At 36.9% G+C, this 16,491-nt stretch overlaps 1 protein-coding gene across 2 annotated transcripts in view; it reads left to right on the forward strand.

Moving 5' to 3' along the window:
* INPP4B (inositol polyphosphate-4-phosphatase type II B) overlaps positions 1–16,491 on the forward strand; it is a 411,625-nt gene that overhangs the window by 354,187 nt on the left and 40,947 nt on the right. For both annotated transcript variants that reach the window (XM_029940652.1, XM_029940655.1), the window contains 2 exons: positions 1,741–1,853; positions 6,265–6,419. In XM_029940652.1, the coding sequence (XP_029796512.1) occupies positions 1,741–1,853; positions 6,265–6,419 (268 nt within the window). The remainder of the gene's footprint in view (positions 1–1,740; positions 1,854–6,264; positions 6,420–16,491) is intronic.

Below are 16,491 nucleotides of genomic sequence, written 5' to 3' on the forward strand. Positions count from 1 at the left end.
GCCTCCTTAAGGATTCTGCATTATTCCTCCTTCCCTTTATCTTTGGACTGCATTCTCTTAAAATTTCTGTATATCAGAGAGTTTCCTACCTAGTAATGTGATGCTTTACTCAAACCTTGTCTTTCTTAAGAGAATCATCTATAGTTACATAGTAAGGGTTTTCCATTTAGAAACTAATACAGTGGAATCATGCATATATTTTATATGATTATTTTTAATCTCACCTCCCTAACATAGGGTATGCATCTCAATTGTACTGGACCTTTCTCTATTCTGTGGTCACAAAATTCAAGATAATATATCATTGTTTTTAATGTGTATACTTATTTTACCAACCACTTTCACCCCTTGGTATATATAGATCACTAATATAGTTCATTAGGATACTTCCTCTACTCTCTGGAGTAGTACAGAACTATTCAGATGTATTATTTTAATAAAATGAACCTGGTACAGTTTTGAAAAGGATAAAGTCTCATTATGATTAGAGCTTATTTGTGTCATGTGTGTGTTTTTGTGTGTTTACATGTGTATGCATGTATACATGTGTGTATGTGTGTGCACACATGTGTGTATGTATGTATGTGTGTATATGAGAGAGAGAGAGGGAAAGAGAGTACTCAGATTCAGGAATACTTTAATTTTTTTCTTCACTGTTACTGGAGAGCCTAGGCACAGTGCATTTTTTCTTATGGATTTTCTTCTGTTTTTAGCCTCTATTAAACTCAGGAATTTTTCATCCCTCAGTTTGTAGATTAAACAGTAGAGCACATTTTCATACTGTATAGCATTAATCCAATAACTCTTTAAAAAGCCTTTTTGTTTCTATCTCTATATTCTGATCTCAAACCCCATCTCACCAAGTCTCAGGGACATTTGTGTCATAATGTACATTGCCTTAGGTTTTAATATAAATCATGTGCCATTTATTACCTACAATCTAGGTATTATGTAGAGATCAGAGCCATCAGTCATTTCCTGTTCCCTACCTAATTATCTCATATAATTAACTATCACCTCTCATGTTGTTCCTCTTTCCGTGCCATACCTGGGCTCCTTAATAGTAGTAGTTGTTCCCAACCAGGATGGATTTTGCCCTCAGGAAACATTTGGCAATGTCTGGAGACATTTTTAATTGTCATAGGAAGGGTACTGCTGGTTTCTAAATGGTAGAGGTCAGGCATACTGTCTAACATCCTACATTACAGAATATAGGCCCATTCCCCGCAGTGAAATGCTATCCAGTCCAAAATGTTAATAGTGCTGAGGTTAAGGAATCTTGCTATGGAAACTGACTTCATGTATTTTTTTGAACTTTCAGATTTCTCCCACCCCTAAGGTGTTCAGTTTCACATGTCCTCTTGGTTCAGACTAGCTACTTAGTACCAAAATGTAATTATAAGATATTAAGGTATAAAATTATATCTCATGTCTCATCCAGATCATGCTTTAGTTGAAGCGAGGCAGAAACCATCTTCAAAAATGTTTCCCTTACTAGTAAAATTATAGTATATGAAAATTGACATCACCACAATAGCACAGAATAGGCAGTGGAGGAAACTGAGGCATTTCTAAGTAAAGAATAAAGCTGGAGGGATTCATAAATATGATTATCCTCAGATACTCTCTGCTTCAAATGTTATTTGTTGTTGTGGAAGATCTATTTGCATTCACATTGAGCGGATCTCCATGGGCAGCTGAATATTATCTCCCTTATTTTTTCCTTTTTTTTCCCCTCAGATATTTCACATTTTCAAGAACAAAATGATTTAAAAGGATTACTAGAGAATCTCCATCAAAATATCCAAGCCAAAAAAAGAAAGAATGTAGAAATCATGTGGCTGGCTGCAACGGTAAGCACTCTCCAGCCAAGTCTTACTCCCTGTCACCGTGGTGACCAGTAAGCATCATGGGTGTCTGCATAGGGTTCAGCCTCTGCACTTTGGGGTACTGATGTCATCCTCCATCATCCAGGGGATTAGGCATGTTCAATGCTGTTGCTAGTTCTATCCATATACCCAAACAAGAGATGGAAGAAGATGCACTCAACAAGAAAGAATTTCACTTCCGGGCTTTTTTGTACATCCTGGATGTTCTTTGACACTTTGAAGCCAAAATGAAATATCTGTGATTTTCTTCATATTACACATTGCAATGTCAATCACCCGTATCAATCAGGATTTTGAAGTGCTATTCTAGACACATTCGGTTTCAACAGAATGTGGTTATCAGATCTCTGACTCAAAAGCTCAGTAAGGCTCCTGGACATATTGTTCAATTAATGAGCTTGTAAATACATTGGTTAATTTAGATATTAGCATAGAATTTATTACTGATGGATTGCTCTTGGGGTAATGAGCTATATTTTCTATGGTTCTTCCTTATTTGTTGGTACCCTCAGGGTAGAAGTTCTGCCTTATTTCCTACCCCAGGTTTTTACTAGAGTGAGGGAGAGAATAATGCCTGTATGTTTTAAACTCTTGTCTGCCAACCATTCAGGCATAGCTCACATGAATTTATGAATTTTGTTAAGCATTCAGACCCAAAGATCCTTTCCTAATGAGACGATCAGAAAAAGGACACTTTGGAGACATTTATGATGAGTGCCATATTTGTAGTAACTGCACACAGTTGCTTTTGTAATTTGGAGTTCAATAACTGATCTAACGTAACTCCATTCATTCTGTATCAGTGGCGTTTGAAACAAAACCTTGTTCCTACTGTCAGTGTTCAATTATAATCCAATATTACTTACTCTCTTCTGGGAAAAAGGAATGGATAATTTACCATGAGTCTGTATAAAATAATTTACCAAGAGCAAGGCAGAGGAAATCTGTGTTACCTTCCCTTTATGCCTTCGTGGAGCCCCAGGGAAGAACATCAAAGGTAACAATATGAAACATTGCTTTCAGGAAGCTCATTTACACTGGTCCCATTTAGCACCATACTGCATTACATGAAGGTTGTTTTTAATAGCTTTTCCCCCCAGTGTGTCTGCTCTTTATATCTTCAAAGACTGCTATGGTTGTTAATTCTCACAGAAATTTCACAAAGGTAGGTCGTGTGCTATTTTTGCCATTTTACTAATAATGTGGTAATAGGAAGGTAATTTGATCATTTACCAATGCTTTCTGACAACTTAGGAACATATACACATGTCATTATACACATATCATGAAGTAATGTAAATTGATAAATGATGGATGTACATGTGCAAACACAAGTGTATATTTTCTCTTAGTCCATGTATTATACCATTTGAATATGTTTAAAAAGGTTTTCCATAAATCTCATTCATTCCTGAGATTCTTTTTTGAAATTTAAATACTGACTGAATATAGCTCACTCACAACTTAACCACTGAATGGATGTCTGCCTTGATAAATACACGGCAACAGTAGTGTGCAAATTTGGCATTATGTAGGAACACTGACTTAATTATTACACTTCTGTAGTTTGAAGATCCTCTTTTTAAATCAAAAGACTTTGATACTACTTTTAAAATGAAGAAATGTAGGGGTGCCTGGGTGGCTCAGTCTGTTGAGCATTTGACTTCAGCTCAGGTCATGATCTTACAGTTTGTAGGTTTGAGCCCTGTGTCAGGCTCTGTGCTGCCAGCTGAGAGCCTGGGGACTGCGTTGAATTCTGTGTCTCCTCTCTCTCTGCCCCTCCCATGTTCACACTCTGTCTCTCAAAAATAAATAAATACAATAAATTTTTTAAATGAAGAAATGTAGAAATTTTCTTTGACATTTTTAAAAAGCTTTTATTTCTGTCTCGATTTAATTTTTTTCTCTTTTAAAATCAATTAATTAAATATTGTTCTGTTAATATTTTACATTCTCAGTGAAAAATAAAGCTATTTGGTTTTATCTTGATTGAATTTTAAAAAATAAAAAATTAGAATTTAAAGAGACCAAATGCTAATCAAGTGTGTTAAGTTAAGGGTCACCTGGGTGGCTCAGTCAGTTAAGTGTCCAGCTTCAGCTCAGGTCATGATCTTAAGGTTCCAAAGTTCCAGCCCCACATCAGACTATGTTCTGCCAGCGCTTCTGATCCTCTGTCCCCCTCACTCTGTCCCTCCCTGCTCACTCGCTCTCTCTCTCAAAAAATAGACATTTAAATTAAGTGCAAAGGAGTTTTACAAATAAGGAAACCAAGATTCAACCTTCTCACTCTGATTTAATTGACCCTACCTCCTCTTAATTTTAAATTTAGAACATCAAATATACTTAGTAGAATAGCTGAATACAGTAGGGACAACACCTTTAAATTTTTTTTTAATTCTCTTAATGTTTATTTTTGAGAGACAGAAACAGAGTGTGAGTGGGGGAGGGGCAGAGAGAGAGGGAGACACAGAACCCACCCGAAGCAGGCTCCAGGCTCTGGGCTCTGGGCTCCAAGCTGTCATCAGTGGAGATCAGGCACGTTCAGGGTGGTATGGCCATAGACCAAGCTGTCATCATAGAGCCCAACGCAGGGCTTGAACTCACTAACTGCAAGATTGTGACCTGAGCTGAAGAAGGACGCTTAACTGACTGAGCCACCCAGGCGCCCCAGTAGAGGCAAAACATTTTAAAGAATATTCATTCTTTTAAAAATCATATCTAGCAAGTAGCATTAAGGTCTGTATTTCATTACTATAAATATAGTCAAGTCTTTGTTGTTTTGTATTTAAAATTTTGAAATGTTTTTTATTTGAAAAGATTAGAGGTTTACAGATAAAAAAAGATTTTATGGTGAAATCATGCTCTCACATTTCTCTAGTTGCTTATATTTAAAATAGTGAGAAAGTACTAAAGTTCTTATAAGGACTTGTAAATCCTAGTGTAGGTATCAAAATCACAATTAAAACATGGTAAAAAGAACTGTATCATTAGATCTTTTCCTCAAAGCAGATAACTGGTGTTAATTATGCTTAAATTAATCTTCCTTAAGTTATCTGATGGCAGATAATAAACCAGAATTGTATCATATCACATTAGATTTATTTTAAGTGCATGTTGATTAATATTGTTGATACTAATGTCGAGTGTTGGTATCTCATATCAGAGCTCTACCATGGGACAGAGAAGAGAAAGAAATTGAATGGTTCACTTGCTAACCATAAGGCAATGAGACAAGAGAATACTGTTGCTCAGAGATTTTTGTCTTGACTTTCACTGGAATAACAAAGGAAAGAATTTACAAAAAGAAACAGAATAGGACAGAAATTAAAGGCTTGGTGCTTGGCATTAGGTAAACCCACATTAGCATCCTGGCTCTGCTCAGTTATGCGCAAGTTACTTAACCTAGCTAAACCTCAATTTCTTCATCTGTAAAATAAGAATGATTAAATCTTACTCCAGGATTCATGTGCAGTTATTAAAAAAGCAAATATATGGGTGCCTGGGTGGCTCAGTCAGTTGGGCATCCAACTTTGGCTCAGGTCATGATTTCACGGTTGTGATTCAAGCCCTGCATGGGCTCTGTGCTGTCAATTTGGAGCCTGGAGCCTGCTTCAGATTCTGTGTCTCCCTCTCTGCCCCTCCCCTGTTCGAGCTCTGTCTCTCTCTCTCTCTCTCTCTCAAAAACAAATAAACATTACCAAAAATAAATAAATAAATAAATAAATAAAAATATAAATAAAAAATTAAAAGCAAATCTATATGGAATTTATTAGCATCGTACCTGGTACAGTAGATAAGCAATTTACAGTAACCATTTTGGTGTTCTTATTCTTTCTAGGTGCATTAGTGAGTGAGTGGTTAATGGTTCACATATTTGCTGCTCTGGCACTAAGTGGATGTTTGAAATCTCATAACATAAAACCAAAACTAGTGAAGTTTTTGTAAATATAAATTAAGAAGATGTTAGCTATTTAGGATTCAAATCAAATGCCTGATCCAGGAAATATAGTTTTATTTTCCCTTCACAATTAAGGTTGCTCCTAAGCTGTGATTCTTTCTGTCTTCCGCTACAGCTCAGCCCCCCCCCCCCCCCACAGGAGGCATTGCTGCCTCTACTGGATATTTACCATCTCATATGGCTTCAACAGTCCTACATGTCACACACCACATACAAAGAGCTAAATAAATTCAATCTGTTCCACTAGCTTTTGAAATGAAAAGATAATGTTTTTCATTCGCTAGGGCAGATTGAACCAATTGACTGTCATAAATTAACATAAATTTGGTGTGTTTAGATAAGAAGTGTTTAGAGGAGCCCGACACTTTAGAGTAATCTACAAATGAACAATAAGCGGTTCATATGTCTGTATTGCAGATTTGTCGCAAACTAAATGGAATTCGTTTCACCTGTTGCAAAAGTGCCAAAGACAGGACGTCCATGTCGGTGACTCTTGAACAGTGCTCAATCTTGAGGGATGAGCACCAGCTGCACAAGGATTTCTTTATCCGAGCACTGGATTGTATGAGAAGGTATCCCCCATGTCTTCAACTTTCTTTCTTTTAAGGTCATTTTAAAGTTTTGGGTTTTTTTTTTTTAACAAATACATATTTTACTAGAAGACTAAATATTTAGTAACTTCACTGCATTTCCATGGTTCATAGCTCATGGCATGAAAGATAAAATAATGTTAAGTATTCCCCCTACGGATTTTAGGCAATAAAATAGAACGTGGCTGGATTTTGATAATAGCTTCTTAGCTCATTTAGATCCAAGTTTTAAAGGGCTCTGATCCCTTCGTATATAGCACTTGAAGAATGATTTCTTTATATATTGGTAATTGTGAATATGCATAAAATAAAACTAAGTCTTTATCCAAACAAAATCTTTCCTAAATGCAAGTAACGGTGGATCTTCCCAAAGTCTGGTAGGGTCTCCAGGTCAGTCACCTGCAAAATTATTTTCACATCACTCATCAGAAGGATGGGATGACACCAATACTTTCAAAATAGAGAATTAATATTGTTACTCTGCCGACATTTAAAATGCTCTGCCTGAAGTCATGTTTCTTGATTCATTTCCACAGTAATTAAATCTAAAGCCTAAGCCATAATGGGAAGGAAAAAGTGCCTCATTCACAGTGTCTGTCAGCAAGGACACACATTAATTAAAAAGTTAAGAGAAATTGTCTCTTTGCTGCAAAGACTGACTCAGAAGCACGCCTGACAGCATGGCACAGGCGCTCTGTTCCCAGAAAAGAATGTCCCGTGATGCTCTAGAGAGACCTGCTTCTTATCTGGCATATCGTTAGCTTCTACTTTTTTTTTTTCTAACTGCTGCAGCCTTTCAGTGGGGATGTGGACGCTTGCCTGCGCTTGTCCTGTGCCTGCATGTTTTCCTCACTAATGAGAGGTTTCTGAAACCCTCTCTGTTCCCCCATTTCATGTCTCTTGGCATTTTCATTGTTTGGTGGAGTTCTATCATAATTTTTTGATAGATGTATGAGTATGTCTTAGAGGCCTGACATGAACATCTGAGCCATATAAAGCACATTTGGTTGATATAGAAAAATTTCTTTTAAAAATAATCTCTCAGCACTAATGGGAAGAATTCAGAGTCTGAATCTGAAATCCTCCAATGTGCATAAAAAGAATACAAATCGTCACTATGGATGGAACAAAGGTACTAGGTGGGGGGAGCAGGAACATGCGGCCAGATAGACCAGAGAACTGCAATGGTTCAACGAACAGGAATTTTCTGGAAGGTGCAATTGTTTTATTTTAAGGCAGAGGTAAAAGAGGACCTTTAAATTAGAAAGATAATTCTTTTACATTGGTAAATAAAGACGTATTTGTCATATACATGTCAATCTATAAAACTACATAGTGTGGAGTTGCATAAAGGTTGTACGGAATCAATATTATACATGTAACATATTTGCTCACAACATAACATTTATGGGGTTCATTTGTGAATTGTTAAACAAAGTAAAGTGTAAAAATTTTAATCTAAAAACACTAAAGATCTTAACTTCCATATCATTACTTCTCTGGGGTATCTATATATATATATTTTTTTTTTAATATATAAATTTCAAATCTGTCAAATTTATCCTTTGGTTTTGTGAATACATGAGGGCTGTGTGAGGCTGGGAGGGCTTGTGTGTGTGTGTGTGTGTGTGTGTGTGTGTGTGTGTGTGTGTGTATACCTGTGTTTAAGGGAAACAAGCTATGTTCTTTTCTTTAATAACTACCATTATTATCCGTCTTTGGGAGCCAGTGACCCAAGTTTGAATGCAGCCTATATGCCGCTTACTAGTGAGAAAGTTAATGCCCTAGTGCCTCTAATGCCCTAGGCAAGTTACTCAACCTCTTTTTTTTTTAATATAGTGTATTGTCAAGTTGGTTTCCATATAACACCCGGTGCTCTTCCCACAAGTGTCCTCCTCCATGCCCATCACCCATTTCCCCCTCTCCCTCACCCCCATCAACCCTCAGTTTGTTCTCAGTACTTAAGAGTCTCTTGTGGTTTGCCTCCCTCCCTCTCCTTAACTATCTGTTCACACCCTTCCCCTCCCCCATGCTCCTCTGTTAAGTTTCTCCTGTTACACATGAGTGAAAACATATGTATCTGTTTTTCTCTGCCAGACTTATTTCATTCAGCATAATACCCTCAAGTTCCATTCATGTTGCTACAAATAACCAGATTTCATTCTTTCTCATTGCCATGTAGTATTCCATTGTATATATATACCACATCTTCTTGATCCATTCATTGGTTGATGGACATTTAGGCTCTTTCCATGATTTGGCTGTTGTTTAAAGTGATGCTATGAACATTGGGGTACATGTCCCCCAATGCAGCAGCACTCCTGTCCCTTAGGTAAAATCCTAGCAGTGTCATTGCTGGGTCATAGGGGAGTTCTATTGTTAATTTTATTACTCAACTTCTTGATGCCTCGGTTTCCTCATCTATAAAATAGATGTGATCATAGTAGCTCTTCTTAGGAGTGTGTTGAGGATTAGATGAATTGATAGGTGTAACGTTATTAGAATAGCGTTTGACATACATTGATCACTGTATAATACTTGTTATGTCAACAAAAAATAAATATCAAGGGTCATGATGTTAACATTCTGATCTTTCAGGTACAGTAAAATCTAGCCAACCATGATCCCTAAAATCTTTGTTAATATATTATGGCAAAAGATTTGACTCCAATACCATTTACTAAAATAAAATCTACTGCTAATTCTTACAAGTAACATCTCAAATGCAATGTTTAATCTATTTAAGAAAATAGTTCTTTAAATGCCACCTTAAAGTGTGTATGTGTTTATAAATGCTGTGCTAATTATGGATGGACTGTATTTGTTAGAGTAAGCCTAGATAGGTTTCTTAAAAATATTTTTTTTACCTTAACATGTATTATTACCTGCCCTTAGAATTTGAGTCATATATTTGAGATCAAAGAGTCACTCTAGAAATCTAGCGAAACCTGCTTTACTTTATAAATAATGAAACTGAGCTCTAGAATGTTTTGGCAAAGACTTCTCAGATAGAAAATATTAGAGCCAGCACACGAACATAGATGCTCTTCTTGTATTTTAATGTTATTTTCTTTGTACCAAATAAAATAAAATAAAATAAAATAACATCACTTAAAACTATTTGGTGATATATTTGGCTCCTTCAAATCTGCTACTTAAAATACAGTTGACCCTTGAACAACACAGGTTTGAACTGCTTGGGCCCACTTATATGCAGATTATTTATAAGTACGGTACTGTGAATGTACTTTATCTTCTTATGATTTTCTTAACTTTTTTTCTAACCTACTTTATTGTAAGAATACAGTATATAGTGCACATAATATACAAAACATATGTTAATCATTGTTTATGTTATCAGTAAGGCTTCCTGTCAACAGTAGGCTATTGCTAATTAAGTTTTAGGGAACTCAAAAGTTATACGTGGATTTTCCAATGTGCAGGGGTTTGGTGTCCCAACCCCCATATTGTTCAAGGGTCAAGTGAATTATGTAAATCAAATAAGTCATAAAAAATATGTGGTTTTAGAAATTTCAGACTGTACAAGCCTAGAGTAACCTGCTCAAATCCTGAGATCATGAAGAACAAACTCTAGTCTAGAGCATAAACCCTTTAATTTTAACCTTATCTATTATGTTCACCATTGTGCAAGGGCATTGAGCACAGTGTCTGGTCCAGAGTAAAACAAATATAAATAGGGGTTGAATAAATGAAGAGCAGTCCAAATAGCAATTCATTTTGCTGTGTTCTGTTTTTCAAAAACTATGTAGCAACTTTCTTGTCTTTTTAAAAAAGATTATGTGTTCACTTTTGTTCAAGACAGTAATTTGGTTCTTACTCTTATGTCTAAGTCTTATTTCCTGGAGTTGCTCTTGGGTCTCTGTAGTTTGGTGGCCAATGATAATAAGACAGAGGTTGTGCTAACACAACTCAATCCAATAAGGTTTCCAAACTCTGTTGATGTATCTGTAGATTGTGAACATATTCAAGGTTCAGGAATTTTTGAATCTGCTCCCTTTCATTTCCACCAGGCCTGTTAGGTCCTGCTAGTTGGCTGAGATGTGTGAAAGTTTATCAAAGCCCTCCATGGCTCTCTCATTTTCGGGATCTCCTGGGTGGATTAATGGCTAGTACTCTGGGAGCAACCCCAGTAGAACCACTGTCTCAGACTAGCCAAGAGGTCGACTGTCAGCATCCAAGAACACTGCTGTTTCAGACAGTGCCTGGGAGAGATGATTCCCACGGTCCACGTCCTCAGCGGTCAGGTGCTCCGCCAGCTGGCCCTGGTAGAACGTGAGCTGAGAGGGACAGGGATGAGACCAGTGCCAGGCAGGAAGACCACACACTTCCCCTCTTCTTATCCCCTGTCAGCAGTTTTCCAGGAAGAGCCAGTACTCAGCTTGTTACTTGACCTCAGTTGACCCCCAGGCTCCTGAAATGGGTGTTTTTGACTTTCCATTTTCCAGTATTTTCCATTGTCAGAGGTGTTTTTTGGAAGAGAGAGGACTTGCAGAACTCCTAGGTCTGCCATCTAGGAAATCCTACCCTCAGACAGTGGCTTTTAAATGCACCTCAAACTGTTTTTGGAGTTTTTAATTATGACTTATGTTTGGACCCTATATGGTTTATAATTAGGAAGGTCTGAAGTAGATCCAGAGATCTAACTTTTTCAAGAACTTTACTGATATTCTGGGACACAACCTTGGATTTAAACAAATCAGTGTTTTAAAGGAGTTTGATTTTTATGTTTTTGAAAATATTGTTTTTTTTATTTTATTTAACATCTATTGCAGTTTATTTTACCTCTTAATTATTTTAACTGCCTTTCAGGCTATTTAGCTGGCTTTTTTTTAAAGTTCACCGAGATTATAATATCACTGCCATTATTAAGTTTTACTTTTTACTTACCCCTATTAATTTTTTTCTATTGTATTGTGTTTCTCTCTGTAACAGGTTCAGATTATTTATGAATAAACAAAATGTCATAGATAAAGAGAAATAAATAAAGCCTCATTGGGTTGCTTAGTCAGAAACTTGCTCACCAGCATAAGCTCCGTGAGAGCAGGTGTTTTTGTTTTCCTTTTCCATTGCAGTCTTCTAGGACCTAGAACAACGTCTAGCGATAGCAGGTTCTCAATAAATACTCAGTGGATGGATGGATGAATTACAGGTTTCTAAAATGTTCAGGTCGTATATAATAGGAAGTTTTGTACATATATAGGCATTTAGAATTAAATGTATGAAATTATCACTCAGTTATAATATATTTACAAGCAAAAGTTCCAGAAGATGAAATTGGAAACTCTGGAGAGGTTATGATTCAAATACAAAAGCAGACCACAATACACTTATCTTAATGAATATTCTGAATCCATCCTTTGCTCTATTTTTTTTTTAATTTCATGTTCTTCCTACATAGGTGCACATTCCTGATAAGTGCCTCTGTTTGTAATCTGCTTGGCTGAAATAGCAGAAAGGCTTCTTCAGGGTAGAAGGTTAGCAGAGTATCTGGGAAGATCTGGCTCTGTAAGGAACTCTTAGTAGTTGCCTATATTGCAAGACCAAAACAATGATTCTCAACCGTCATTAGAAACCCTGGGTTTGGGGCATCTAGGTGGCCTACTTGGTTAAGCATCTGAGTCTTTATTTCGACTCAGGTCAAGATCTTGTGGTTCAGTTTGTGGGTTAGATCCTCACATTGACCTCTGCGCTAACAGCGCAGAACCTGCTTGGGATTCTCTGTACCCTTCAACCTCTGCCTCTCTCTCTCTCAATCTGTCTCTCTCTCTCTCTCTCAATTAATATATAAACATTTAAAAAAGAAAGAAAGGAAGAAATCCTGAGGTTTTGAGGCTGAATAACAGGAGTCCCTCCACAAACCAGCTTCTAGGATGGAGACCAGGAGAACCGCTTGATTAAAGTTGGCCTCATTTAAAACTGCACATTGTAGTGATATATTTTAATGGCTTTGTGGTAAGAATATTAGCCTGGTATATCTACCTTTTTTTTTAAATGTTACTTAAATTCAAATTAGTTAACATATAGTATAACAACTGTTTCAGGAGTAAAATTTTCTGATTCATCATTTACATATAACACCTTGGGCTCATTCCAACAAATGTCCTTCTTAATGCCCATCACCCATTTAGCCCATCCCCCCACCCATAACCCCTCCAGAAACCCTCAGTTTGTTCCCTGTATTAAGTGTCTTATAGTTTGTCTCCCTCTCCTTTTTAATCTTATTTTCCCATTCCTTCTTCTAAGTTCATCTGTTTTGTTTCTTAAATAACACACGAGTTGAAATCATATATTTATCTTTCTCTGACTGACTTGTATTGCTTAGCATAATACATTCTAGTTCTATCCACATTGTTACAAATGACAGGATTTCATGCTTTTTGATTGCCAAGTAATATTCCTCTCTGTGTGTGTGAGTGTGTGTGTGTGTGTGTGTGTGTGTGTGTGTGTGTGGCACATATACCCACCACATCTTCTCTATCCATTCATAAGTCACTGGACATTTGGGCTCTTTCCATACTTTGGCTATTGTTGATAGCTCTGCTATAAACACTGGGGTGCTTGTGCCCCTTCTGATCAGCATTTTGTATCCTTTGGATAAACATCTAGTAGTTCAGTTGCTGGGTTATAGGGTAATTCTATTTTCAATTTTTTTTGAGGAACTCCCACACTGTTTTCCAGAGTGGCTGCACCAGTTTGCATTCCTGCCAGCAGTGCAAAAGGGTTCCACTTTCTCCATATCCTCTCACCAATGCCTGTTGTTTCCTCAGTTGTTAATTTTAGCCATTCTGACAGCTGTGAGGTGGTATCTCACTGGTTTTGATTTGTGTTTTCCTGATGATGAGTGATGTTGAGCATCTTTTCAAGTGTTAGCCATCTAGATGTCATTTTTGGAAAACCATCTATTGATGTCTTACACCCATTTCTTCACTGGATTATTTGTTTTATCCTTTCTTTGAGTTTTGAAGTGTATGTGTATTGACAAATTCTCCCTTGATCATCTATAGTGGAAAGTTACAAAATAGTGGCTGCATAATCGGCAGATTTTTTTTAAAGAAAGGAATAATGCAATATCAGCACTCGGTTTTTGGTTATGAGATCTCCACTGATGCTAAGAGCCCTTTTATACCAGTGCATTGCATTTTAAGCAGAGACTTTTGAGTTTATATTTCATTAATAGACAATTAGAAATGGATTTTAAGATACAAAATTTGACTGTAATATAAAATGTCATGTTTTATCAAAAAATGATTGTGTTGGGAAATTTAGTAGCCACTAAGAAGTTAATTAAAATGAAAATGCCAGTACTATCTTATTTCCCTTAACAGGAACCCAGGGATTTTATGTGTGTATACAAGGTAACAATGTGACACCATATTGTTCAGTTGTCTGTAACTTTTATTTTCCTTATGGTACATTCCTCTACAATCTGTCATTCTATAGTGGCTCCTTAAAATTAGGATACTTGATATGCCATTAGTAAGATTAATCAGAGTTTATTTCAGTATACAACCTACTTGTCACCCTTTAGATACAGGGCTTTAATCATTATAGTTTAGTAAATATTTAATTCATAAGAGCAAGACTAAAAGACCCATCAGCCACATTGAGTTTTAATATCTTGTTGGATGTCATATTCTCAACATGTTGCATCTGAAATTTATGCTATTTCTATTCTATAACTCATTAAATGTTCAGGTTTATAAACAAGTGACCCTTAGCCAATTAACGTTGGTAAAGCTTATTTCTCATATTCTACTTCTCTGTGAGATTTACTTTTGAGTCATGTAGTTCATTTGTTTTAAAATAGAAACCTTCATTTTTTCTTTTGTTATTCTTGTTTTCATTTCATCTTACTTTACTTTTATTTGATTGTGCGAGTCAGAGAAAAGGTGCTATTATTTCATATTATCTCCTATTTCAAATACTGAAGTGAATAATAAGCTCTATAGACAGAGGTAATTGAAGCTTTCAGTTATCTCCTGACTGCTCGAAAGGGAGGTGTGTGTCTAGAACAGAATAAGCGGGAACGGTTTTTCCACTCTCACTAAGCATTACCTCTTCCCTTGAGAACTTCAGCAGTGTATCACTGCATTACTTCCGTCCATATCTGTGATGAATAACAGCAATAAGCCCAGATGGAGTCACCTTCATCTAAGGGTTGGTCATAGGTGTGTGAAAACTGACCCCATCCGGATGTTTTCGCTTCAGTTTACCGTAAAGTGAAAGATAGTGCAAAGAATACCCTTTGTAAAGAATCATGTTGGGGCAAGTATCTTTTAACAAGACATCCACAGATGAATCATCAAAAGAAAGCTGAACTTACTGGAAAAATTTGATGATCTATAGAAAAACTTTCAACTTCCTGAACAAAGTGTATATGCTGATTTGAGATAACCTTCATACGTTCATTGCGCATCATATTATTTTGTTGACTAAAAATGTTGTGATTTTGAGGTCTATTTCTTCTTCCTGATCTGTTATGTGTGTTATATTTGTTTTCTACCACTCGTGGCGTGAGACTTTGTGTTTGTCATCCAGAGCAGTTACCAGCTTTGCACACACATTTCCTCTTGTGATTATTACCTGAGAACCTAGAAATATAAGCATATGGGATATATGTTTTTTAATTTCGTTTAATGGAAACACATATAAATGAATTTAATTAACATAGATGTAACTTCGGCCACAAACATGAGTTTTTAAAGGCAGGAAGATCTGTGGTTAAGTCCTTATTCTAACACTCATTGTCTGTACAGCTTTGGACAGCTTAATCTACATGCCTCAGTTCCCACACCTGTAAAGTAGAGATAATGATCCCTCTGTGCTGTGGTGGTTGTGTTAAATGAGATCAGCCCAGTGGTATTAGATGTTCTGCTTGCTCTCTCCATCGCCACCCACCCTGCTTATTCTTCCCCAGCCCTTAAGTCCCATCCATGCCTCCTCGGATATTCCTGAAATTGAGGAATTTCCCTGGTCCTCAAGGTCTTAGAGGAAAATCCCAAGGTTAATACTTGGTTTCTAAAAGGCTTACACTCTCTCTCAGTGACTATGGGCTAGATGTTTGAAAATCTGCCAAGAACCCTGCATTCAGGAATCTGGGAGCAACTGAGCCTGCAACAGAGGGTTCGTGATGACCTGTGGCCCCAGATGGTGGTGCCTCAGCGCTCAGGCAGTAAAACATGTGCATTACCCAACTTCAAATGCCCATGACTCACTAGCTACTTAGGATATCCAGTAAATAATAAGCTAAGAACCCCCTCCCAGGAGATGGCCTGGGCAAATATATCATTCACAGAACTATGCCATCATCATAGGTAAAGTTAAAAATAAACATTTATTGGATATATACTATGGCAGAGTACCATGCTAATCAAAGGACAAAATGCATTTGTAATCAGAAGAGCATCTAGCAGTCAATGAGTTCTTGCTATGCACTAAGAATTACTGTAAGCATTCTATATGAGGAACCTCTATTAATGTCCACAAGGATAGTATGAGGTAGATCAAGCCACATGCCTAAAACTGTTATTACTGGAGGGGATCAGAGAGGAAAAGGAATCACTGTGGCTGGGGTGGCCCTAAGCCCCAGTGGGTGGGTAAGCCTAAGGGTACTGTTTGTTAATCATCACCTTTGTTAAATGTTTTGTGTACATAAATGGTATCATAATGTGTATCACATCCAACATCTTATTTTCTTTAGTTGGTATCATGTTTTGTTTAGTTTTGTTTCAAGAACTAGGGTCATACATAAGATCTAGTCCTCTCTTTTTATTCTTTTATAGTTCATCGTCAAGTTGGTTCCCATATAATACCCAGTGCTCATCCTAACAAGTACCCTCCTCCATTCCCATCACCCCCTTCCCCTCTCCCCTATCCCCAGCAGCCCTCAGTTTGTTCTCAGTATTCAGTAGTCTCCCATGGTTTGCTTCCCACTGTCTCCCCAATTGTTTTTCCCCTTCCCCTTCCCCATGGTCCTCTGTTAAGTTTCTCCTGTTCCACATATGAGTTAAAACATATGGTATCTGTCCTTCTC

The sequence above is a fragment of the Suricata suricatta genome, chromosome 1 (assembly GCF_006229205.1).
Source record: "Suricata suricatta isolate VVHF042 chromosome 1, meerkat_22Aug2017_6uvM2_HiC, whole genome shotgun sequence".
Lineage (NCBI taxonomy): Eukaryota > Metazoa > Chordata > Mammalia > Carnivora > Herpestidae > Suricata > Suricata suricatta.